Raw genomic sequence first — 26,969 nt, 5'->3', positions numbered from 1 at the left:
TTTCACTTCTTTATTACTGCAGTCTCGGTGTTAATGTGCTGATGGCTATTATTCAATCGGCCTTACCCTGCTCATACAAACATAATTAACATTAAAGTATTGAACTGATTGAAGTCTATGCTCAGTTCCATATTAATAATCACTGTAACCAACAGATTTTATGATGACACAAACATTTTTTAACAAGTACATTGAGCAAGCTGGTAAACAAAATGTTTTACTCGCACTGCTTTTCTTTCAGGTGAAAGGACTCTGCACAATCTATACTAATGTATTTTCCCTTATTTATTTTTCTGGACAAACCCATTTTGAAAATGCACTGAATAAAGTCTGGAAAGAAAGTGTTGTCATTCTGTTTTTTGTTCTAATCAGTAATAAAATCAATTTAAGTGGACAATCCTGAGGTCTCAACATCAGTTCCAGTAATTGTTGAAAGATTAAGATCTGCTCATGGATACTGTCTCACATACAGTGTCAGTAGACACTCTGTCAAGCAGGTGGAGTGTGCAGTTATGTGCTCATTGTACCCGGTATCTAAGAGTAATTAGACGGTAGTGTAGCCAAAGAGGTATGATGGTTACATTCTTTATTATGTGACCAGATAGCCTAATCTTTCACACAAACTCCCATATGTAATTCCTTAACTTTTTTGAACATGGGAAAAATAAATGATGGGTGGATGCAGCCAGATACTCATCATTAAACAACTTTATTTCATGCAAGTCTAACAGAAAGCTGTGGTTTCAAGTCCCACTGCAAGATGCTAGTGTGTAATTTAGGCTGACATGCCATGCAAGGCTGAGGGAATGCTGCACTGTCAGTCATTCTGTCCTGATGAGGAGATGCTAAACTAAGGCCCAGTCTGCTGCCTTAGGTAAAAGATTCCATAGCATAGTCCACAAGAGAAGGGGAGTTTTCCCCAAAGCCCTAGTCGATATTAATTGCTATTAATTCTATTTCCATAATTCTATTTATGGAAATAGAAGTTAAAAAGTGTGATGCTGGAAAAATCACAGCAGGTCAGGCAGCATCCAAGGAGTAGGAGAGTGGCCATTTCAGGCAAATGTCTTTCCTCGGGAATCACCTGTATGCAAATAGAAGTAAATACAACAAAAGCAAACTACTGCAGATCTTGGTGACCTGAAATACAAACAGAAAGTGCTGGAGAAACTCAGCAGGTCTGACAGCATCTGTGAAGAGAAAAACGGTCAACATTTTGAGTCAGATGATTCTTCTTCAGAACTGAGTCACTGGACTCAAGGAAATAACTTTGTTTCTCTCTCCATGGATACTGCTAAACTTGATGAGTTTCTGTAGCACTTTTATATTTTTATCATGCGATCAGAAATAGTTTCTGATCATTATGTCTTGGCTGCTTGTGGGCTATCAGGTGTATCCACAACAGTCAGTGAACATAATTATTCTTATTCGAGAGTGTGGTGCTGGAAAAGCACAGCAGGTCAGGCAGCATCCTGCTCCTCAGATGCTGCCTGACCTGCTATGCTTTTCCAGCACCACACTCTTGACTCTGATCTCCAGCATCTGCAGTCCTCACTTTCTCCTCCATAATTATTCTTATTCCTATCTTTAATTTGCAATAATTCAAGTTAAGGTACATCAGCAGTTAAGCTTCTTGTTCAAGCAGGCTGAAGGTTAGTTTATTCCAAATTACTACTGACAGTTCCTGATGAATGAAGAGATAAAGTTATTTACAAGAAAAACCAGACATCAAGATTAAAATAAGTGTACTCGGAGGAAGAAATTCACAATATATCTCTGCGATATATCATTGGTGCTGGATAAAAGCAAATTACTGCGGATGCTGGAATCTGAAACCAAAAAAGAGAAAATGCTGGAAAATCTCAGCAGGTCTGGCCGCATCTGTAAGGAGAGAAAAGAGCTGACGTTTCAAGTCTAACTGACCCTTTGTCAAAGCTCATCTTTGTAAAGCTGGTGCTGGTGCTGGTTGTTTGAGTTTTTTTGTTGCTTTGCCAAGGAGGTTAATGCTTGAAGTTCAGCTGCAATGACATCTGTCACTGAATAATTTGTGTTTTCTTGCGTAGGTAGATTCTTCAGGTCAGCAGATTTTGGGGGAGAGAACCTTGCTTGTTCTTCACGAGTTATTAAAGCCACATTCTTGGAGTTTTGCACACTGCTCTAGCTGGCTCTTAATTTTTTTTAAAAAGCACAGTTCAAAACTTGAAATGGTGGCATGTAAACTTTGAGGAATTGAAGGTTCCTCGAAGCAAGACGTCAGTTGTGCTGATACCCTGCTCTCGGCTGTCCCTTTCCAAAGCCTCAGGTCCGATAGCTCAATTTTCTGTTTGCAATCTCCAGGTATTTCAAGAGTCTTTACATGTCTGGGCATGTCCCTTTATAATTGACCTCCAGCTTGCAATTTATATTAGGTGATTTGTAATAGCTTCTTATTGCCTTTGTTTGGTTAGAGTTGATTCTTGTTTTTACCAAAGTCTTAACATCCTAACTCCTAAATTGGCTGCCATATTGATTTCTATTTCTATATTGTGCAGTTTAAAGGGAAGGAAATGTATTCATAGACTGGTATCTAGCAAGGTCTTCTCTAGTGCAGGGGGACTGAGACAGAAACTAGTTCTTTTAAAAAGACAGAAACATGCAGAAGTTTTTTTTCAGTGAGTGTGCAGGTTTCTGCATAATGAAGCAGGCACTTTAAAGTGGTAATAAGGTGAATCTTAAGTGAGGTTTGAGTATATGTAAGGTTAAGGACAAAAGAGTTGAATCTTTAGCTCTGATATTTGTAATAAGACTGTTTCAACTATTTCTCGAGTAGCGTAAAATAGTTTATGCCCTGCCTTGAACATAATGATCAAATCTCAGGTTCTGCTTATTGGGAAAATACTGGGAGGAAAAGAAGCCAATGATATCAGAATAGTAAAGTGCTGAATGGAAAATAAGTGTGGAGTGTGCAGCCAGTTACTTATTCTTCAAGACCTCGAAGTGAACAAACTTCTGAAGTTGCAAAATAACATTATTAATGTGAAAAGAGAAACCTATAACAAAAAACTTAATAAGAAAATTGTTTTATTGACATAATAATGTATTGATTTAAAACTGAATTTTAACAAGTCCTGGTCATCATACAGATTTGCATGTTATTCAAATCCAATCAGAAAATACATTTCAAGTCATCACACTGTTGCCAGGCTGCCAATGCCTTTATTTTACCGTCTACAGTATATGGTTGTGATATATAAAATGGAAAATTAGTGATCACCACTGATTTTAAGTGGGACTGGAGTTGTGATAAATGCCTGCAGGGAGGCAGAATGGCATATAATCACTGGAAAGTATATTATCATTAATCGATGGTATAATTAACCAAATTAACAATTTTCTTCTCTTTGATAGTTTTTTTTCATTCTTGCATCACAAATGGTGCAATTTCCTCAGCTTACCCAGACCATCCTGGATATTGTTCAAAAATATAAACAGTTTCAGCTAATTAGGGTTAATTAGCTGTAGATTGTAGTCTAGATAAATAATAGTGTGGCTGTATCAACTAGTAGTTAGAGGGCATCATTTTTATCAAGTGTTTGGCAGACTTTCTTCTTTGGAATTATAACTGTCAAAATCAACAGACAGCAAAAATTCCATGAAGGCATTTACATGATCTAATTTCTCTGAGTATGATGCATGACAGCTGTTCTTCATGTGTCTGTGCTGCAGTTGTTGAGTAAGCGGGACCTATGGGCAAGGGAGAAGATCAATTGGCATCTAAAACTCAGCAAACGCATGCCGGCTCTGACATGGTGCTCCCGTGCACCGTGGCAATGCTGAGTTCCCTTTGTCTGTTACATAGAGACATACAATGTAGGAACAAGACAACACCATTCAGCCCCCTGTCCCTGCTTCCCAATTTAATAAGATTCAATCCATCTCGCCTGCACGTGCTCTCTGAAAATCTTGACTTGATGCTAATCCCCTGCATTTCTCTGTAGCCTCGCACATTGTTTCTAATTGCATACTCATTTAATGCCCCCTTGAATGCCTCAATTGAAACTGCCTCTACCATGCATCCAGGCTGTTCATTCTAGATCTGAACTGCTCATTATGTGGAAAAAATATTTTTCTTCCCTTGCATTTACTTCTTTTGCAAACACTTTAAAAACCAGATGGCACAGTTTTAATGATCATAGAAATGGGAATAGTTTCACATTAACTGCTCTGTCCAGATGATCATCATTTTGAAAACTTCTGACAGAACTCTCTTAGCTTTCTGTTCTCCAAGGAAAAGAGTCTCAACCTTTCTCATTTATCCTCATCACTGAAGCTCTTTGTCTCTGGAACCAATTTCATAAACCTCCTCTGCACTTCCTTTATGCATTTACATCTTTTATAAAGTGTGGTGCACAGTACTCTAAGTGAGCTTTAATTAGCGTCCTCTACAAGTTCCACATAATCTCCCCGCTCTTGCACTCTATGCCCTTATTAATTAAGTCTGTAATACTGTATGATTTGTTGACTGTGCTCTCCTTTTATCCTGCAATTTTTAAATGATTCATACTGACATAAACCCAGCTCTCAACTCCTTCACACCATTTAGAATAATACCCTTTGTTTTACATTGTCACTTTTTGTTCTTTGTTTCAAAGTGCATTACCTCAAACGTCTCTGTATTGAACTTCATCTACCACCTATCCACCCATGCTTCCAATATGTCAATGTCCTTTGGAAATCCTACTTCTCCTCAAAGTATACAATTCTCACAAGTTTTGAATCATCTGCAAACTTTGAAATTGGCCCCTGAAATCATTTTTAAATATGAGGAAAGCAAGTGTCCCAATACTGACCCCAAGGGAAGTCCACTTGTTTCAACCTGAAAAATATGCATTCACCATTACATTCTGTTTCATATGACTCAACCAATTTTCTGTCAAATATCTTTCATCCCACATCAACAACATCACATTCATCAACCGTCTGTTACCTCTTCAAAGAACTTTGACTTAGTTAACAATGATATTTCGTTAACAATTTGATGGTTCTTCTGAATCAGTCCATATTTTCCGTGTTGAAAATGTGTTGCTGGAAAGGCACAGCAGGTCAGGCAGCATCCAAGGAGCCGGAGGATCAATGTTTTGGGCATGAGCCCTTCTTCAGGAACCTGTGGCTTTCCGTGTGGCTATCAATCCTACCTTGAATAATTGTTTCTAGACATCAAAGTTAAGCTGAATTGTCTGTAAATGACTGGGCTTATTCTTACCGCCATTTTTGAAAGAGATATTCCATTAGCAATTCCCCAGTCCCCTGTCATCACCCCGAGGGAAGATTGAAAGACTATTGCCTTTGCAATTGCTATTATAACTTTTTTTAAAATATCCTTGGATACTTCCCATTTGGTTCTGGTGTCTTATAAACTTTAAGTACTGACAGCTTATCCAAAACCCATCTGTTTTGAACCGTTTGTGTGACTGGAGTTCCTCCCCTGTAGCTATGCCCTGGACAGTATCTACCTCATAGGTAAAGTAGATGCACATTATTCATCTTTTGTATTGCCTCTTTCCTCTTGTGAAAATCCCCTTTTTGGTCCCCTATTGGCCCTATTCCTTCTTCTGTCACACTTTTACTATTGATGTGCATATGGAATCCTTTAGAATTTCCCTTTGTCTGCTACCACTCTTTCTCATGATGACATTGCTGGGCGGAATCTATTCACCACCCACGAGTGGGAAGAATATAAAGGAAGAAATTGCAAGGAAATTATAGATGATGCAAACATCATAGTGATAGAATGGTTAGCTTTAATTACTGAATATAGTTTGGGAAAGTGGGTAGTATAAGGAGCAGCATGAGACATGCACTCTTCGATTGTGTTCAGGAGAATTTCCGACAGCAACATACATCCAGTCTAACAAGAAAGGAGTCATTGCAAGATCTGCTTCTTGGAACAGAGTCATGCCAAAGGATCAAGTGACAGTGGAGGAATATTAAGAGGACAGCGAGCATTGTATCATAAGTTTAGGATGCTGATGGAAAATGACAAAGAGCAAAGTAGAGTTAGAATAATCAGAGAATTGACTTCAGTGAGGCAGGAATGGAATTGGACTGAATAGACTGAAAGCTTGGCTGGTTGGAGAAACAGGAGATGTGCAATGGGCTATCCTCAAAGGAAATAGATTGGGCACAGTTAACAATCATTCACTTCAAAGAGAAAGTTAGTGAAAACAAATCCAGGGCTTTGTGGATGACAAAGGAGACAGAAATTAAGTTAAAGATGACAAATTTGATTTTGATTTTATTATCATGTGCTCAAGTATAGGAGTGCAGGAGTACAGTGAAAAGTGTACGAAGTCGCCATTCTCCTATTGCCATCTTGGTTACAAAACCAGAATTTAAAAAAAAAACAGCAGAAATTGAAGAAACTGAGCCAAAAGGGAAGAAAAGCATTCAGATCTAAATGAAGAGAATGCATCCAGATCTTAAAGTCCCATCACAATAAAGGTGTATGGAATGCTCAGGTGCCCGGACCTAGCCACAGCGTATAGGCTTTTGCTCCTGTCATCATTTCCAGTTGCTGGGAGGAGCTTTTCTGCTGCTCCGATCACCAGGAGTCGTGAACATACTGTTGAGTAAGTGCTAAGAAAGTGCACTTCTGACTGGTATCAGATAGAAAATACAAATGAGAACCAAGCTGAATATAGAACATTTAGAAAAGAGGTGAAAAAGCATATAAGAAACATAGAAAGGATTGCCCCTTACACTACCACTATCCCAGTCCATATTGAGTAATTAAAACTCCCCATTGCAATATATCTGTGATATGTATGATGTTTGCATGTTTCTGTTATTTCCTCGCAGGTTCGACTGTAGCAAACTGACATTAGGCCCTGGCTCCAGCTTCTTGCAAGTGTACTTAAATTTGGCTGATGTAAGGACAACGCCTCTGGATATCTAATGGGTGACATAATCTCATTATCCTCCCTCATTCGATAATGATGATATGAAAGGAGGTGGATGCACACATGCCTACCCTCTCCCATTAGAAATTCTTGTTGTATTAATGAGACTTTACTGGTTTTGTTCACAATTCTACGCTCTATTTGTCATGTCATTTCAATCTCTTGCACTGAAGAATTTGGGGTGATTTTGTTTGAAGGAAAGAAACTCACTGTGGTATGGGCCCATTTCAGTATTTTTAGCCCCACAATCCTCCTCCCTTGCATGCCTAGAGTGAACTAACAAGATGCTATACAGAATCTTCCACAAATTAGTAGCTTCTAGACAGCCTGTAACCACAGCCCTGGTAACATTTACAATTTTTAAAGGGAGTTTCCTTTGCATGCCCCATTCTTGTAGGATGAAAGAGCCCCTCAGTTCCACATCAGTGCTGCCTTTAATTTTTCACATGGATGTTTCACTGGATTGATAATTATGTGCGTTAAGTCATTGTGCATAGCAAATCTATGGCATAAAGCAGGAACAAGGGAAGTCAAGATGTAATAGAAATATATTACATAGAACATTCAGGAGACTAGAGCATTCAGAAAAACACTGGGACAAGAATAGGTCATTCAGCTGATGAAGTCCAATTTGCAGTTTTTGTTAGATAGAAGCTGTCTTTCTTATCTCCTTTTTAAAAATATCTTTACTTCCAACAAATCCCCTAACTTGCCAAATAACTGAGACTTGAATGAATTCTACATCTTAGTAATGTACTCCAACTCCAAATTCAAATGATAAAACTCCAACTCCAGTCCTGAGGGGACAAGAGTTCCCAATACTTACCAATTTTAAAATGTCCCTTTATTAATAAGTCTAGATCTGAACCTGTTTGTTTTTAAATATTTATGCCATCAGCCTGTCTCCAAATGCATTACAGTGCAGTTTTGGTTTCCTGTTCTAAAGGAAGATTTCTGTGCTTTCGAAGGATTACAGAAAGGTTTCAGGGACAAGATCATTGTCTTTTGAAGACAGGCTGAGTAAATTAGATTCTAGATTAGAGTGGTGCTGGAAAAGCACAGCAGTTCAGGCAGCATCCTAGGAGCAGGAAAATCGACATTTCGGGCAAAAGTCCTTCATCAGGAATAGAGCTCTATTCCTGATGAAGAGCTTTTGCCCGAAACGTCGATTTTCCTGCTCCTCTGATGCTGCCTGAACTGCTGTGCTTTTCTAGCACCACTCTAATCTAGAATCTGGTTTCCAGCATCTGCAGTCCTTGTTTTTACCTGAGTAAATTAGATTTATGTTCTCTGGAGTTTTGAGTTTTACGAGAGCAGTCCCATTCTTTACAAGATTAAGAAGTGATCTTACTGAAGCATTCAAGATTGTGAATAGGCTTGGCAGGCTACTTTGTGAGAGGTCCTTTCCCTTGGCTAGGTCATTTAAAATATAGGGACACAGTCTCAGGATATGGGATCAGTCATTCAAGACTGAGATGAGAAATGTCTTCACTCAGATGCTTGTGAATCTTAGTACTTGTCTGCGTTACAGAGCCATGGATGCTGTATTGTCGAGGATATTTTAGATTGATAGACTTTTGATCTCTCAGGGAATTGAGGCCTACGGGGTGTGGGCAAGAGTGTGGAGTTGAAGTGGAAGATGAACCCTGATCATATTGAACCAGAGAGTGGGCTCAAGGGGGCTGGATGATCTCCTCCTGCTCTTAGTTCTCATGTTGCATTCTTATGTTCAAACCCTTAGGAAGACATTGACCAATTCTTCTTTAATGTCAGGTGGTACATAACTGGGAGGAAGTTGTTGTCTGCAAATTAGCCATGGGATTTGAATAACATGATTTGTCTGCATAGTTCCTGTTGTCAGCTGCTGTCCAACAGTATTACCTTCCTGTTAATTCTCTGCTCTCCTAAAGCTTTGGTGGCGACGTGACTTTTTTCAGCAGTCATTATTCTGTTGCTTCTGCATAAATCCCTTCCTGTCAAAAGGAAAAATATTGTGCTTTATTTTTATATGTGAATCTCACCAACCAAGTTTCTTTCTGATCTTGTTGCAGGTCATTCAAACCAGACTTTGTTGTTATTCGCCAGCATGTGTATAACATGGCTCATGGTGAGGACTACCGTAATCTCATCATTGGCTTCCAGTATGGCAGAGTGCCTTCACTGAATTCTCTTCAATCCATCTATAATTTCTGCAATAAGCCTTGGATGGTGAGTTTAGCTACTAGCATCTGCTGTGCAGACATTTCTGTTGACATAGTCTGAGAAGCATTTTACAACAGCATTCCAATTCACCTTGTTGTATGTCCATTGCAGTGAATCCATGCTCTGTGGGTTCATCATCCTTGGTCCCCGTTGTAATTTTGGGTGGGTGAGTTTCCAACTCACCAGTTGCACAACAGAACAGGCACAGGGTACTTTGACTTTGGAACTGATTACATTTCTTTGTTGGCTTTCTGACCCAATTAGTGGAGACACTAGCAAAATAGCATTGTCAGTGTAATTTCCAGCAGACCGGCCAAAGTGAGGATATGCTTCTTGAAGTGGGGTTATATTGTCTTTCTCTGACTTTGCTGCAAGGAGACTGGAGTAGCACCCCGAGTACGTCCTGGTGGGAGCAATCAGGGTGAGGAAGCAATTGCTTTCAGCCATTGGAGGGAGGATCCCCTACAGTAACAGGTACAGCACGCACAGAGAAAGACTGCTGAGGTTTTGTCAGTTTCAGTGTGTCACCCATATAGCGGCTTGGATGCAGTGCAGGAAACCATGCAATGACCTCTCAAGAGCAGTGAAGGTGAGAAACACTCTCTTCATTTCTCCATTTCATTCAACCATACAAGGCAATGTTTCTATTACCCACCTCCTTCCCTTCATTCCCCAGCACAAAGATGCACGGAATCATTTCTCATCCTCATTCCAAATACGCACTCATCCTTTCATTGCTGCCTTCACAATAAATTATGGTACCATTCTCCTCTCATTTACTCAACTTTGTGCAGCCATCAACTTCTAACGAGGCTCCTATTCACCTTACACTTCAGATAACCCTGCTTAACACCTTCTCTTTCTAATTACATTGGTGACCTCACATTAGTCAGATCCACTGACTGAGACACTCATTTTCACTCCCTCCTGTTTTTACCAGAACAGGACCGAACACACCACCAGGGAGAGGAGTGAGACCAGCTGATAATGAACTTCCGCGAGCTGGAGGAGTTATGTTCCAGTAGTCTACAGGAAATCAGTTGATCTGTTTAGAATTGTCAGACTAAGGCCAGGGGCTTATCAGGGACCCTCGCTATTATTTGCAACTTCTTCTGAACTTTTGACAAAGGTACAATCACACAGCAAATAAGATTAAAGACTGAAATTATATTAGGGAGCCCTGTTTGATTTTATTCATGTGATGCTCCCTTCTTTCAGGTTATGTTCATGGTCTCAAACAGCGCAAGTTTAAAATTGAAGTTGGTGAGCTTCCAAAAAGAACACTTTGTTGATTTTTTTTCCCTGATTTATCCAGTCTTTCACCCTGTTACTGTCAGGTAGTTGTAGTTAAAATCATCATGTTTGAAATAGTTGAATGATACATGTTCACTGTCTCATTCATTTAGTATCAAAAAATACCTTTTTTTGTGCCTAGTCCAGCACACTCTGTCACCCCTGTCTTTAGTGCTCAGCCTCAGTGACAGGCCATTAGGGGGCCCAAGGGCCTTAACCTCACTGTAGTTGCATTTTCTCACAAGGAGATGACCATGGCTTCAGTGCCTGAATCCACTGGGGATGGTTCCAAGAGTCTGCGTGGGGAATGTCAAAAACAAAGTAGTCCCTTGGTAACATAATTACTCAACAGTCACAGCACACACAAATAACATTTGTATCGCGTTTAGAAATGTAACAAACTCTGACAACTTCTGGAAATGATTGATGCCATTGAACTAGAGAAGACAGCGCTGTATCACTAACACAAACCTTATTTCCACCAATATTCTTAAGCTGAATGATTTGATCAAATGCAGTTTCTTTCTATCATTGTTCACTGATATGTTCCTTTGGTTGACACTAAGAAATTCTATTTTTCTTTCTCACCATTTTCATTTTCCACATCCTCTCCTACTCCTCTGTCTCAACCTCTCCCTTCCACCCTCTCTTCCCCTGCCTGTGTCTCTTCATTTCTCCCATTAACTCCCACAATCCTCTGCATTGCCCTCTGCTTCTCTCTCATATAAACTCAACAACTCGCAAAAACTTCATTCTGCTTCATACATTTTCCCATTCCCTCTGTCAGCCCTTTCCAGTTTTACTACTGCCTCCACACACTTCCTTGCCTTTTCAGGTTCTGTCTGCTGGATTCTTTTTAAAGCCAGTTTCCTAGCACAAAGCTAAGAAGCCAACAATTTGTATTTTCTTTTTTAAAAAAAAGTATACATTGTATGACAAATAGCCTGGCATTGTAAGCTCTTAAAATGAATCACATTGGTCCTGGGAAACTGGCATAAATGAATGGGAATTTAAAAGGAATTGAGGTCAAGCAGAAATGCAACAACAATGCAAAGAACAGGCAGGTTATCAGAGACCAAGAACTAAATACATTTTTTTATTCATGAATGGGATGTCAGCATGATTACTAGCCAAGATTTGTTACTTGTCTCTAATCGTCCTTGAGAAAGTGGTGGTGAGCTGCTGCCTTGGTCCTGCTGCATTCTGTGTGGTGTAGACACACCCACAGTGCTGTTAGGTAGAGTTTTTGACCCAGCGACATTGAAAGAATAGCAGTATATTTCCACATCTGAATGGTGTGTCGCTTGGTGGCGATCTTGCAGATGGTGGTGTTCTTGTGTATCTGTTGCTTTTGTTCTTCCAAGTGATAGGGTTTATAGCTTTTGGAAAGTCATATCAGAGGACTATTGGTGAAATACTACACACATGTTGTGTTTGGTACAACTGCTACCTCTTTGCATCTTTGGTGCAGTGAGTGAACATTGAAGGCAGTCAAGGCAGCTGCTTTATCCTGGTTGAGCTTGAGCTTGTTGATGTTTGTGAAGCTGCTCATACTCAGGCAAGTGGAGAGTATTCCCTCACACTCCTGACTCGGTCAGTAAGCTTTGAGAATCAAGAGGTGAAATACTACTGATGGTGATAAATTTGAACTCTTACCTTCCGTCATCTAATGGTTGTATATTGGAGACCTCTGAAAGCTAAGATGCTTTTTAACAATGAAGAAACTTGGGCATAAGTGACTGCAGTGATCACCTGACCACATATTGAGGCAAACTTCATGAAGCCAATGTGGAAGAAAGAAAATTTACTGAAATTATCCTTTTTACATTAAGATATTAAAACCAGGCAACTGAGTCTGGAAAAGGAAATATTCATTTTCTGTTTAGTGCAGACTGCAAACCATTGTCTGTAAGATTAAAGGTGATCAGTGCCTGCCCAAGTACAACTGTTGACTAGGATAACTGTCAGCAGTTTGTTTCCAAAGGAATAGTAATTTAACTATGTTTTCTCTTCACAGATGCTGCCAGAGCTGATTTTCTGCTGGGAGCAAATTAAATTCCAGTGTTCTGATAAAAGGCTTATGGGAAAGATGTAGAGGTGCCCCCAGTTAAAGTTGATTCAGAGAGTGAACATGTTGCAGGCCAGAAAACAGTGGGAATAGTCCCAAGTAGGAAGCAGCAAAGAGGCCATGGAGCAAGAATTGCTTCCAATAGAAAATCTTTTATTCTTCTCACTAGCATCCAATGTTTTGGTGGATGCTGATTTCTCATTCTGGTTGTTTAAAGCAATCGATGATCACCTATGTAAAACAAAAAACAGTGGATGCTGAAGATCTGAAACAAACAGAACTAGAAAGTGCAGGAGAAACACATCTGCGATCTGTTATCCACCAAAGCACAGGACCAAATCTCAAACCTCAACCAGTCAGATCAGGCTGTTGTAGAGTTACATTAGAATGAGGTGCAAATGAAAACTTTTGACTTCCACCCACTAATCTTCTCGAGATTAAACTTGTAAAAACACTTCAATTCAGCACCTGCTTATAAACATGGGCAGTAAAGCGCCAAAACTTGGAAAGATGGCTTAGGCCAGGCAGTAAGTTCAGCTGCTATTCCCAAAGCAGGTATTGACCCTTGGTTAGGGGGAAGAAAGTGAGTGCAGAATATCTGTGTGTATCTAACTGGTTTTTGGATTATTTCAACTTGCCCTTATAATGGAACACTCAGCAGAAAAAGAGAAATACTGTTTGCATTTGTACTTCAGGGTAGGGACGTGTTATGAGAGGTTAAAATGGACTTTTAATTTCCATTATCTGATAGTTATATCTGAGATATTTAATGAACTGAAATGGTTTTTAAGGAATGTGAAACTAAAAAGGCAGCAGTGATTGCCTGATGCACTATCTCAGTGAGATGTGACAATGACCATTGACTGACGCATACTTGGCGTGCAATCCATTTGCCTGAATATTGTTCAGATCTTGCAGTATACGGACATGAACTGCTCTGTATTTGTGAAATATTGTGTAATCATCAGCAAACATCCTCAATGTTGATCTTATAATAGAGGGAAGTTTCTCGATGAGTCTGAAAATAGTTATGCGTATAGCATTATCACTGAGGCATTCCAGCCGTCTCACAGGGCAACAACCTTATCGTTTTTACAACAATCTTATAGTTTCATGGTCACCATTACCAGGCTAGCTTTTAATTCCCAATGCATTAATTGATTAAAGTTAAATTTCACCAGCTGCAGGGAATAATGTGGCTTCAGGGAGACTTTTTAAAAAAAATCTGGCCTTCTTTTACATCTGAATCCCAGAGGCGAAACGTTGGTATGCTAACCCTTGCACTATCCAAATCTCTGTAAACTCAGCTCTGAGGATGACCCCACCCAAGAATTAGAGAGGAGACAGTACAAGGCTCAGCCTAGCTGCAAATGTTAAATACAGCTTTTGTTCTGAAATTTTAAATACTTTCAAATGAAAAGCAAAATTATTTTAAACAGAAACTCGGCAAATGTGTTCAGAAGAAATAAAAATGGAATTCATTCCAGAGTATGCAAAGTTAAAATGTCAGATGGAACTTTTTTCTATTTATGGAATTTCAACTTGGCTCAAAACTGCAATAACTTGCATGTTTGTTTTTAGAAAAAATTGGATGTTTCTAAATTTTTTGCACAAGTATAAGGACTGTGGTAACTCAGAACAGTGACTTCAGCAGAGTGGCTTATTAAATGTGATACAGGTCGTTCTGCTATAACATGGGTTTCATTAACATAAATTCACTGTGAAGTAATTGGCAAATTGGGAACACTGTTTCTAAAAAATGTGTGTTGGCTGTAACCCTTTAAGCACTGTTTCTAAAAGGTGATTTTTCTATCATGCGGTGTTGCACAAGAACGCAACCATAGCGTTCTGGAAGAACCACCTGTATGCAAGGCAATGCTTGCTGAAAGAATCAAGAAGTAGCTGCTAAGCCTGTAACAAATTATTTAGTAACTAATCTTATTGCTGTCTGTAGGACCTTGTGTGCAATTAGGCTCCTGTCTTTCCCTACATTATAACAGTGACTGCGCTTCAAAATGATTCATTGACTGTGAAATACATTGGGAACTGCTGAGCTTGTGCACAATGCCATAGAAATTTGAGTTTTTCTTTTGAATATAATGTTGAATAAATACCTGTGATGTCTTAATGGGGTGCATCAGCACCTATATTCCCACCTGCTCATGGTACTTATGCAAGAAACAAATGGAGAATGGGGTGACCTGTGCCCGTTATTTCCTGTAGAGATGGGTTTTAATCGCCCACAGATTCCTGCAATATTTTCAGTCAATAGTAGATTAGTTATGCATGAGCAGCACCCAGGATCTTGAGAACATGGCCTTGCAGAGAGTTTAATTAGAAATGCCTGACAGAATGCAATCTTAACCTCAATCTAAAGTAAACAATTTTTGTTCAATTTTGCATGTTGCTGCTGAATGACTTTTTAACCTTGAAATTCTTTAAACTTTAGTGGGAGAGCATGGTTTAAATCCCAAATAACTGTGCTCAATTTGAAAAGACAACGTTTATCCTTGCCTCGGGAGTTGCAAAGGTTATAAGAGGCATTCTGTGTTCCTACTGCAGGACTCCACTGTTAGATTTCCTGTCAGACTCCTCATGCTGCACATTGCTAGTTTCATCCAACCTATGATCTTCCCTTTCAAAATCAGGAGCATCTGGCACTTCTGGACTTCAGGATGCAACTGAGGTAGAGGGTATTGTTGACCTAGATGAAATCAGCAATTGTAAGGTTGCTGCTGCCCATGCTATTGCCCTATTGTATTTTCACAGGTTAAGGTGAATTGAGAGAGGCCCAGGAGCAAGTTGCTTATCCAATCTCTGAACAAAACAGACAGAGAAAGAGGGAGATAAAAACAAATTGAGAGAATTACTAACCAGTTAGGGATGGAATTAGGACTGAGAAAATAAATCAAAAGAATTACTTCACCTTCCGTTTCTTCAAACTCGGAGGCAGATGTTTTTTGAAACAATAATCTTAAAAAGCATAGTTTTAAACAGTTGTTGACATGGTTAATGCAGATTCAGCATTAATATACAAAACAGAGTGGGATACAGACTTAAAAAGGTAAATAATTGCAGGAATTGGGAAAGGGTGGAGGTGAACAAAGTCTGTTCAAAACATTGGCTGAATGATGTCTTTCAGGTCGATAATATTTTCTGATTTTATCCGAGCAACAGTTGATCACTATCCATTATCATGTGGCCTGTCTGCTTTCAGCTCATGTACAAGTACAAGGATTAAGAATTGATTCAATCCAGTTTGATACTTCATTTCCAAAACCATCTTTTTGTTGTAGCTTTTTCTAGTTAAACTATCAATGTGAAGAATTGCCGATAGTTTATTTTTGCTGCATGGAGCCAGACAAATGGGTTGCAGCATTGCAGACTCTTTCCACATGGTTCTTTTACAGTCAGCAGATGGGGAAGACTATTATCCCATCAGTCTCACCTGAACTTAATTCAAAAAAAGATAGGCTTTTAATATTATGAGTAGCATAAACCAGGCCCTTAACTTCTCTGCTGGCACCTGAGGCAATGCTTATGTTACAACTCCAATGAAGTCACTTCAAAGTAACTGCTATATGTCCAAAGCTTTTAAGATGAGTGTTGCTGACAGAGGATTTGTCACCAGTTGAGCCAGCTGCTTAATCCTACTCATTTCAAACTGGAAAGTTTAAGAAAGTAATAACAAACCAAAGCAATTCATTTATTTTTAAGTTGCTTTCATTCTCTTTCATTCCTTTTAATTTAGTGTTCTTGTACGTTGGCCAGGATGAGCATCTAGGAGCCTTTGAGTATGCAGCAATTGCTTCATTAACATTTAGTCTGTATTTCTGTGTGTAGACATCTGCATATATTGTGTCTACACTACTGTTAACTATGATCAAGGACATTCTGTTCAGCGCCAACTGCATTCCCAACTACATTCTCAAATATAAATGTGAGAACCCATTGCACCTTAGTCAGAGATTGATGCCTCATCAATAAAAGAACAAAACAGAAAATGCGATCACCACCAGGTTTCCCCTGATTGTGATGCTTCCTCAGTGGGACCTGTGAGCACTCATTGTGGTAGAAAGCAATTGCTGATGCCCAGTTTTCTAACTTGTGCCCCCCGTGTATTCGGAATATTGAAGTAGGAAATGCTGGCTGCTGTGATGAATGGGTGTTATCATTAAATAATGAAAGGATATGGGCGAATTTATTTATAATTTTTGTTATCAAAGTGTTTCTTTTTCCTGGAATAATATCCAAATATTTATAGAATTTCTTCATTAAGATTGGAAACTTTTTTGTTTCCCCACTGTGAGGCATCCCTGGAGACCAGCCAATCTTTCATTGTGCACCAGCCTTTAATGTGCTTTCTGTATTAATACTTTGCAATAACTTAAAGGCCACATATAGGGAGAAGACAAAATAGATGTAAAATAATAATTGAGGAGGTAAATTACCCTGGATTATAGCCTGTCGCTCCTGCAGTTCTAAAAATGCAAGCTAATTGAATAGGAGCCATTGACACATGGTCTGGAGATTGGTAATGCCAATCGCTCTCAATGTTATCTTCACCAATCAGCAGAAACTGCCTTTAAAAAGCTAAATGTTCAAGTGGGAGAAGGTCATACCATGACAGCAGGAATTGGCAGTAGCAGCTCTTTGATTACTTGTCCCAGCTAACACGCAACTGCTTCTTCACAACAATGTCCCTGCGTTTTCTTTATTGAATCCTTATAGTGCAGGTAGAGGCCATTCAGCCCATCAAATCAGCACTGACCCTCTGATGAGTACTCCACCCACACCCTATTGCCATAACCTCGCATTTATCATGATTAATCCACCTAGTTTGCACATCACCAGACGCAATGGGAAAATTTAGCATGGCCAATCCACATAAACTAAACATCTTTCAATAGTGGGAGGAAACCGGAGCACCCAGAGGTAAGCTGCGCAGACACTGGGAGAATGTGCACACTCTACACAGACAGTCACACAAGGCTGGAATTGAACTCAGGACCCTGGTGCTGTGGGGCAGCAGCACTAACTACTAAATCACTGTGGTAACTCCTCCATGTTCATTTTCCATGTCCACAATCCTCCTCACAGTTTCATCTGTGTTTCTTGGCTTTGGAATGTAATCAGGTTCACCAGATCATTCTTCCTACCCAACGCAGCCCCCAGTGTTCAAGCTTTCAATACTCACTGGGAGCTGATTAACGCACATGACTTGCCAGCTTCTACCAGATTGTTTTGCACACGAGGACAGCTAGACATCTCCTACATATAAACAGTATGGTTTATGCTGACACAGGCACAGATATCTTTAGGATCTTGGCTTGCTCTTAGCATTCGTTGAATTTGGTGCTTATTACATGCTGCCACAACCCTCTCTGGCTTGTATTGTTTTATTAGTGCATTAGGGTCATGAATGCTCAGTTACAAGGTGTCAGCCCCTGTGGGTTAGCTTGTGTTTTTAGCACTGCAGGAGAGATGGGCAGATTGTGATGGGAGAAACCACTGCACAACAAATGCCATCAGTCAGACAGGAGGTAAACATGTGGCTGTGTGTCACATGCTCAGTTCCAGAGCTTCGGCCAACAAACTGCATGTGCTTTCAACAAATTGTGATGTGTGAAAATCAAAGGAAAATGGTTCTTCATGGGGTTAAGTGGGAAAATGATCTGTCATTGGGTACTGCCAGTCAATCAAAAGGCTCCTCCTACTACACTACAGACATGATTGTACCATTCCTGGAGCATGACTGTGGTCAGTGTGAAAGTAGGCCTCTCTTCCCTTGTTTACATCCAGCAGCAACCTTTCTAAGGCTGTCTGAGAGATCCTGGACCCTTTGACCTTCTAGATTTTTGGGAAACATGGGTAAGACATCAGTATTATTAAGTTAGTCAACAGAACTTCAATGGTGAGAACATCCAGCTGGCCTTTGTCTTGTTCCTTCCCTAATGTTACAAAACCTCCACGGCCGTTTCCTCTACACAAGAGCCTTGTGACACTTTGAAAACCCCTGATGGCTGCAGATTGTAAATCTCTGTCACTACCACATATAATGTCATTCCTTATTGATGGTTTTAATTGACGTGATGATGTAGTAATTATAAGGTCTGTCACTGTATAAACTAATTGCTCTAGAAGAGGCAGGTTGTTTCTGAACTAACACTGACAAATCCACATTTTACTTATCTCCAACTCTTTGCGAGGCAGTCAGTCTAGTTTCAGGGTTTTTACCGATGAACATCTCGTGTTGCCCGAAACTGACCAGTTCCCACCGCCCCAAGAACAAGGGTAAGTGAGACCAAGAGATGATGTTCCATTTCTGTTTGGTCTGCACTTTGCACCTCTCCCTCAGTGGCCAGGCTAGATCCCGTTGTTAGCTCTTTAGGGCATCTTGTTCCAACATTTCACATGACCGTACCTACATTTAAGCAAGACTGGCAAATCAAAGAGGACAGGCTCCTTTCTGGATGTAGCATAGCTGCAGCAAAGAAGCAATGGATATGAGAACAAGTTTGTTTACAGATGCTTTTCTCTTACAGTTTTCACAGCTGATAAAGATCTCCCAAACCCTGACTCCAGCCAAGTTCCCACTCATTGACCAGACATTCTTCCCCAACCACAGAGAAATGGTGAGTATCACCCAAACTGTCTTTTCAGACTTTTAAATGCTGGTATGACTGTCCAATGTTTGTACTTTTTAACTGATGGAGAGAAAGATTAGCAAAGCTTTCTCTTTTTAGTTTTCATTCAGAATACTCTGAACAGTGAGTGATTTTCTACAGGATACGTCTAAAACCCACATGCTTTCAGTTTAATCTAAATCTAGGCTTTTCTCAGCCATTTCAAAGCATACCCATGATCATTTTTTGTTTACTTCAGCATTTAACTATATTTAAATCACAAATAAAATTTCACTTCTCCTTTGGTTGTTATTGCGAGGAGGTTTCAGATGGGTTCAGTAGATCAGTTTGTCCACTATGAAAGTATTATTCCCATTTTACTGACTCACTACATTTAATTCCAATACCATCACTTCCTCCCCCCCCCCCCAGCTCCCAACACCCCCATGTTTTTTTCCTCCTTAAATGACACAATTTGACAAAAATTTTCAGATCCACAGGGACTTGCACAGCCTAGTTGTTTCCTGCTCTCATGCACTAAGACCCCCTGGAAAGCAGTGAGAGCTGATCTTTCCATTCCCTAATCTGCATGCACCTCAGCTGCTTTCTTGGCTAAGATCAGAGAACTCACATAGACCAGGGACAGAACTCTGATCGGTATTAATTACACTTCCTACAGCATAAGAGTGTATTTTCTATTGCAAAATGGTACTTCACGTTCTGTATATCCAAAGACAGTCTCACTTCCTTCATGATTTGGAGGTGCCGGTGTTGGACTGGGGTGTACAAAGTTTTAAAAAATTCGCACAACACCAGGCTATAGTCCAACAGGTTTATTTGGAAGCACTAGCTTTCAGAGCACTGCTCCTTCATCCACCTGACTGTGTTTCGGCTGATCCCAGACCTATTTGTCCAGTTCAGGTTATTAATTATTTCATATAGGAACAGTTCTCTGGTAAGGTCATTGTCGAGTAGTTTTGCTTTGTGGAAGGTCAGTGCATTTCAATGGAAGAGAAGTATCCAAAGCCAGAGCTCTGTAGGTTTCTGTCATTCAAAAAGCCAGAACATAAGGGATTTCCTGAAACACTTTTTGAAAGATGTGACCTGAAATACCTTCCACGCTCTTTATCCAAGGAAAAAGTCCTTACTAGCAGCTCATACATACTTCTGTTCAGTCCTGGACTTGCTAATCTTAAGGATTTGTGTTCCTAGTTTCTATTTTACTTTAATTTAATCTATTTTCTTTTGTCTGTACAGGTTTAATAAATGGGAAACAATAATTTAATTATTCCAGAAATATTTATAGAGCTTCTGGTTTTTGCTTCATCTTCTTCATATTCACACGCTCATGTATGTGCACATTACATTACCTATGTTCTTATTTTACTACCATACCAAATCCCCACTCTGAGAATTAAACATGCAATTCAGGATGATGCCGTCTAGACCAGAGGTGAGTGTACCAAAAGTTGATTGGTCCCTTCCTGCCATTGCACAGTCACAGGAATCCAGATTAAATATTGTATTAAGGGAAACCTGCTACTTACTTTCCAAGATTAATCTGCACCATGGTCTTGGACTAAGTTCATCTTGAGAAATGCTCAGTTTTCCCTGTCATTGTCTATACTCCTCCAGCCTTAGCCTGATAACATCAACTATACACTTGATGTTAGTCTCTTCCAGGGAGGAAAGGAAATACAATGTAATTCTTCGCTTTTAATGACACTCTTGGGAACAGTAATACACTAAATGAACAAATTGTCAATAAAGGGGGAAAAGAGAGGCGGAGACTGAGTTACTGTGATAGAAATAATAGTAATTTTACTGCTTAGATGACACTGTAAAAGTGACGTTGGAAAGTTTTTTTTAAAGAACTTACATTCATGACATATAAAATTCACAAATAATGCAGAGAAATCTGCAAACAATGTAAATTTAGTGCTAAGTACATTCCTCCAAGAAAGCTTTATTTCATTTAATTGGTTTCTCGCTCTTTCAAAGTTCCTTCAGCCATTAAATCATGCTGTTATTGGGCAGATAGATTCGCAGACTCACAGATACACACAAACACATACACAGACAACCCACTCTTGTTGTGTGCCTACTGTAGGTAGATACATTGCATGTATATTTACATAAACCAGGCAAACTCAGGAAAAAAAACAATTAATTTTACAAAGATAAATCAAATTAAATGTTTAAAAAGTGTTTTTAATTATCTTGTTCCCCACCAGTATTCTGCCTGTTACTTATCCAGCTTTGAAAAGCACATTATCCAGACATGACAATACTTTTAATGTAATTATATATATTCATATGAATGAAATGCCCACTCATACAGAAATGTGCTGTATAAAATATAGCTTATGTCAGTAATCAATATATTTTTGAAAAGAGTTACATAGGTACATGTTTGTTCATGCTCCAAATTTATAGGTGTGTATTTTTTTCAGAATGTCCATTGATTGATATTGTAACCAAAGTACAAATATAAGAAGCAGTCGGAGGTTTAATCATCAGTGATAAAGTGGAGGTGTGCAGGGGGTCTGCAAAACCAGATGACAGTTATTTATATTGTATGACACAACAGTTATATCATTTTAGCTGGCTCACATCAGATGTGCTGCTCTACTTTCTAACTGATGGTACAAATAGTTCATTAGAGATGTTCAGCAAATGTGAGAAATATGCTCCCTATCGTCTCAGGCATGAAACATTCTTTGTGAGCATAGGGGCTTTGTCACTATATAACAACTCCAGGAAGTTTTCAAAGTTGTGATTTTTGCACATAACATTTCTCGTAGCCCTTATTTTGTTTCTTTTGCTGCTGAAGCAGTTAGGGAATGTTACATTAAATATAATCACAGAAATGCAAAATTTTGTTGGTTGCCAATTTTATTTTTCAAACATCTTTGCTCTCATGGTGAGTATACACTGCAATCTACAACAAGATGGCCCAAGAAAGGTCCTGTTGAAAGACAGGAAATTCTTTGGGACATTGAACCCCACCCTGCTGTGGGCATTTAGATGCAGCAAGGAGAGGTGGTGTCATTGGTGGTCCTGATGATGGGGATTGGAAATTGGATGGAGAAGCCATCTTCAAACATTTTCCACTGAATTTCCACCCACTATCGAGTGGAATATGAGAAGGATATGCCATTGTAAAGTCTAACACCATTTTAGTATAGAGGATTGAAATCTTTGCCAATAGTTGGAGCATTGTGATTCTACAATTACATTTTTTTCATAAAAAATAGGAAACTAGTACCTTTTATTGCATGGCAGCTCAGAAGGCACTTAGATCTTCGTGAGCGCAGCCACTGGCAGGAGAGCAGATTGCCTCCTTTTGGTTGCTTGCCATGGTATATAAAAGCCAATGACAATATCGATGCTCCTTTATTCCACTGGCAACACAGAAAACAAAAATCTGCAGGTGCCACTCTGCTGTTTATACAGTGGAGCAGTTGTCAGTTATGTAAATGCAGCAAGTCTGTCTCTGTCCAAAGGGCTTAGTGATTTTGAGACTGACTCCCCAGGTCAGATGTAGGGATGTTGTACAATTTCTCTAAAATTCGAATGTTTTTAAGCATAAAGAGAAAATCACCTTTCAGGCATACACCAGACAGATTTTAGGATTTTTATTTCCCTCACAGCACTGTAGAATAAATTCTGTTACGTATTTTGAAAATGCATTCTAATACCAAATAAGTGATCTATGTAACAACAAATAGTGTTGGACTTAGAAAAAATGTTCAAATTAAATAAAGGAAAAAAAATCAAAAAAATTGCCTGAAACATTTGGGCCACCTGTGTGCCACATTTATAAAGGGCAGTAGCAGTTGCATATGGCACAGGACACTGATAATAAAATGTACCTAAAGCTCATTGATATATTTTTTGCTGCAAGGAGCATGTCTGAAGCAAGATCGATTGGTATGGAGACAAATAGCCCATGCACTGGACGCATTAAGAATAATTCTGAGAAAAACAGAAAAATGGCCTAGAAGTCTGTGTTTGATGTGCTAATGCTGGGAATAGACAGGTATTACATCATGGCTGTGTCACACAAGATGGCCACCCTTGCCAGCCAGCATGTGTACAGAGGATGTTCCCTTTCAGGGGTCTGTGGCATTGATCCTGGTTTTGTCCGGGGGTGCTGCACCTCTGTACCAACTGCAGTAACCTTCTTTTTGCCGGATGCATACATAGTGCTTAGCCTGGTGCCCCATGTATCCCTGGTCAGACAACATATCAGTCCACAGGCACTCATTCTTTGCTGTCACAAAACATGGCAGATAATAACAAGGTTTGATCTGGAGAGATAAGAATGACATGGAAGAATATTAGATTTCTTACAGTGAACACATTGTCTTCAGGTCTGTTTATTTCAAACTCTTACACTGAATATTCATATGTGGAATAAGTGTAATAATTAAACAGAAGCATTTTTGCTAAACAGTGTGTGGACATTGGATTAATATCAGAGAATGTACAGTTAGTAACACTGGGTTCTTCTTGTGTCACCCCAAATATCCTTCATTCATTTTAAATTAGCTATTGCTTGAGTTAATTCCTCCCATTATAACTATATGAGCTACTGTTTCTTTCTAATTACTCCATTCTTAAGCACAATTAGCAGATACACAACTGTAAATACATTACACTGGATGGGTAGTTAAGCAGTAAAGTGCTGTGTCTATGAAAATATATGTACCTTGCAATTGCAACCATGCTGGTAACGATGATTCAGACCCTTGCGTTGTGACAGGGTTAATTTCTCCCATGGCACAATGAAATTACACACTCCAGTATAGACTTTCCCATCATAAACTCTACCTGTTCATGAAGAAAAGAAAAGGATTTTAAATATGTGCTTCTTTTAACATTTTCCATCAATGCTTAAAATTATTCTAATGTTCAGAGACCTTGGAATGCAGGTTATAGCTCCTTGAAAGTGGAGTCGCAGGTAAATAGGATAGTGAAGAAGGCGTTTGGTATGTTTTCCTTTATTGGTCAGAGTATAGAGTACAGGAGTTGGGAGGTCGTGTACAGGACACTGGTTAGGCCACTGTTGGAATATCGGAAAGATGCTGTGAAACTTGAAAGGGTTCAGAAAAGATTGACAAGGATGTTGTCAGAGTTGGAGGATTTGAGCTACAGGGAGAGGCTGAACAGGCTGGCTGTTTTCCCTGCAGTGTCAGAGGCTGAGGGGTGACCTTATAGACGTGTACAAAATAATGAGGGGCATGGATAGGATAAATAGGCAAAGGTTTTTCCCTGGGGTCAGGGAATCCAGAACTAGAGGGCACAGGTTTAGGGTGAGAGGGGAAAGATATAAAAGAGACCTAAGAGGGACCTTTTTCATGCAGAGGGTGGTACGTGTATGGAATGAACTGCCAGAGGACGTGGTGGAAGCTGGTACAATTGCAATAGTTAAGAGGCGTTTGGATGGGTATATGAATAGGAAGAGTTTGGAGGGATATGAGCTGGGTGCTGGTAAGTGGGACTAGATTGGGTTGGGATATCTGTTCAGAATGGACAAGTTGGACCGAAGGGTCTGTTTCCATGCTGTACATCTCTACGACTCTATGACACTAAGAGCCGTTTCTCCAAATTCTCAAAGGCTACTTTTTGATTCTTTTTATGGCTATTATTTGGTGTTCCCTTTTCAATCTCACTAACTTCTTTATAAAATGATGTAGTCATTCAGTAACAATACCTTCTGTATTTGTGTCAATAGATGGTTGAATTTGGACTCGCACAGAAACAGAATTGAAAGAATGCATCAGTATCCCAAAAATTATCATCACTCCATTAAAATTAAAGCCACAATACATGAGTAAGCTACTCGTTTCTGAAATACCACAGTGTTCAATTAGCACTGAATAACAGGCATAAGTTGGAGACAGCGTTTTCTTTTGGAAAAAAAAGTGGCTGATATATATTCCTGCTCAAAAAGCAATCACTTTAAACCCTGTTTCTGCAGACTAGTGAGGTCAAACCTAAGCTGTTTAATATTTGACTTCAACACAGTCACTGCATTTCAAATAATTCATTGTAAAGCTGATGTGACAACACAAATACAATTCTTAATGAAATAATTCTGATCAATATTAAATTGTACAACTGACATATTCTAAAAAAGTGTTCACTATTATCACAATCATTATCATTTTCTCCATTTGTTACCTCCTGAAATCCTGCAGCTTTCATTTAGAAATTCTGTGTTCCTTTGAAAGGAATTGTTTACCTCGGATTTCCTGTTCCCCGACAGGTAAGTATTCATGCGATGAAATGTTTGAAACCGTTTTCTCTTTTTTTTTTGTAACCCCTGTTCCCCTTTCTGCAGACCAAGCCCCTCCAGTTTCCCCACTAGGTAACTTCACTGTCCAGGTCCATGCAGAACCTGGTGAGCAATGGTTTGGAGAGGATGGTGGTGAAAGGTCGAGAAGGGAATTTCTTGATGTTTTTGTGTGGCATGGCTTTGGAGAGGGAGGATGGAGAAGGTAATTTCCTGCTGCTGCACAACTGACAACCTCTATAGCTTCCTGTCAGAAGGGTCAGTACAAATCAATCAACTCATCCTCAATGACATTGTTTCCATGTGTGTTTTTTTACATTTTCTAATGGTTTCTGCCAGTCCCAACAGTACTGAAGTATCAGATACTGGTGTTTTCAGTCTTGATAATGATGGAAAATGTGATGCATGACCCCTGAGGGTTTTCACGAAGGAAACCACCTCTACTTGCCAGTGTGGCCTGGGATCCCGCAGAACAAATCAGTCAGGTCAACACATGAGCTCTTATTTATAATTGATTTTCACCTACTGTCCTCCTCGCATTATTCCCCCAAATTCCTTTCTCCTCAAAACACAATTTAGGTCATGATCTCACCACCCATTTATACTGTGTGCCATTTCCTAGTAGCTTGTTCACAATTGTTGTGTGAAAACATTCTGCTCGATTTCCCTTCTTACTCAGTGCTCCAATATTTAACCATGACATTTGAACCCTGCAGTGAATAATTAACCTACATAAGTTTTGTAAATTTCCTTTACAATCATGTAAATGCAACATAACTTTAAGAGCTTATTTTGCAAAGAAAGAGATCAAGGTTATCTACTCCAGGCATTCCGTCAACTTCAATTCTTAATACTTGGAATTATCTTTAATGATCAGTTCTGTATCTTTTCTAAGGTCAAAGGATGTGCTGGAGTCACCTATTCATACAATCAAACACAATAAAAGAAGCTCATTTGACCTTTAGTACTGAGGCAACTGTGAAATGGCTTTCCAATTAGTTTCATTTCCATTTTCATGGGCCATCTGATGATAGGTTTGGTGTCTAGTTGTGGGATTTCAATGGTCTTGCTACTTCAGGTGTGTCAAGCAGTCTGTCTTCTGTCTTGCAATAGGTTAAAAGCTGGATGCTAGGGTGATGTTTGTTTAAACATGAACCTACAGCATCGTCAGTGGGCCAAAGTCGTTTTGATTGTATGATTTATTCATCTCATTTATTTGTTCATTTTTATTGCAATCACAAGACGTTGCATTAGACTGAGCGTTACACAATTCAAATGCGTAGTGTTCATAGGCATACAATGACTTTCTGAATAGATATTACAACAGCTGCAGGTGACTGAAATGGAGAGTAAAAACAATGACTGCAGATACTGGAAACCAGATTCTGGATCAGTGGTGCTGGAAGAGCACAGCAGTTCAGGCAGCATCCGTGCTGTGCTCTTCCAGCACCACTGAAATGGAGAGGAAACTGGAATGAGGTTTGGAACTCTTGTCATTGGTGTATTTAATAAATAAATATTTACAACTTAGTAAAAGTCCT

The 26,969-nt window shown here is 39.4% G+C and overlaps 2 protein-coding genes across 2 annotated transcripts in view; one reads left to right on the top strand and one right to left on the bottom strand.

Moving 5' to 3' along the window:
* The window catches only part of LOC132824721 (synapsin-3-like), a 298,538-nt gene that overhangs the window by 170,220 nt on the left and 101,349 nt on the right, over positions 1-26,969 (top strand). Inside the window, exons 5-6 of the mRNA XM_060839391.1 lie at positions 8,990-9,146; positions 19,047-19,136. Coding sequence (XP_060695374.1) covers positions 8,990-9,146; positions 19,047-19,136 — 247 coding nt within the window. The remainder of the gene's footprint in view (positions 1-8,989; positions 9,147-19,046; positions 19,137-26,969) is intronic.
* Positions 20,923-26,969, bottom strand: part of LOC132824949 (metalloproteinase inhibitor 3) — a 33,585-nt gene continuing 27,538 nt past the window's right edge. Inside the window, exons 4-5 of the mRNA XM_060839848.1 lie at positions 23,842-23,963; positions 20,923-23,440 (exon numbers count right to left, since the gene is read on the bottom strand). Coding sequence (XP_060695831.1) covers positions 23,243-23,440; positions 23,842-23,963 — 320 coding nt within the window. The 3' untranslated portion in view covers positions 20,923-23,242. The remainder of the gene's footprint in view (positions 23,441-23,841; positions 23,964-26,969) is intronic.

The sequence above is a fragment of the Hemiscyllium ocellatum genome, chromosome 19 (assembly GCF_020745735.1).
Source record: "Hemiscyllium ocellatum isolate sHemOce1 chromosome 19, sHemOce1.pat.X.cur, whole genome shotgun sequence".
Taxonomy (NCBI): Eukaryota; Metazoa; Chordata; class Chondrichthyes; order Orectolobiformes; family Hemiscylliidae; genus Hemiscyllium; species Hemiscyllium ocellatum.
This window is presented reverse-complemented; position numbering and strand designations above follow the sequence as displayed.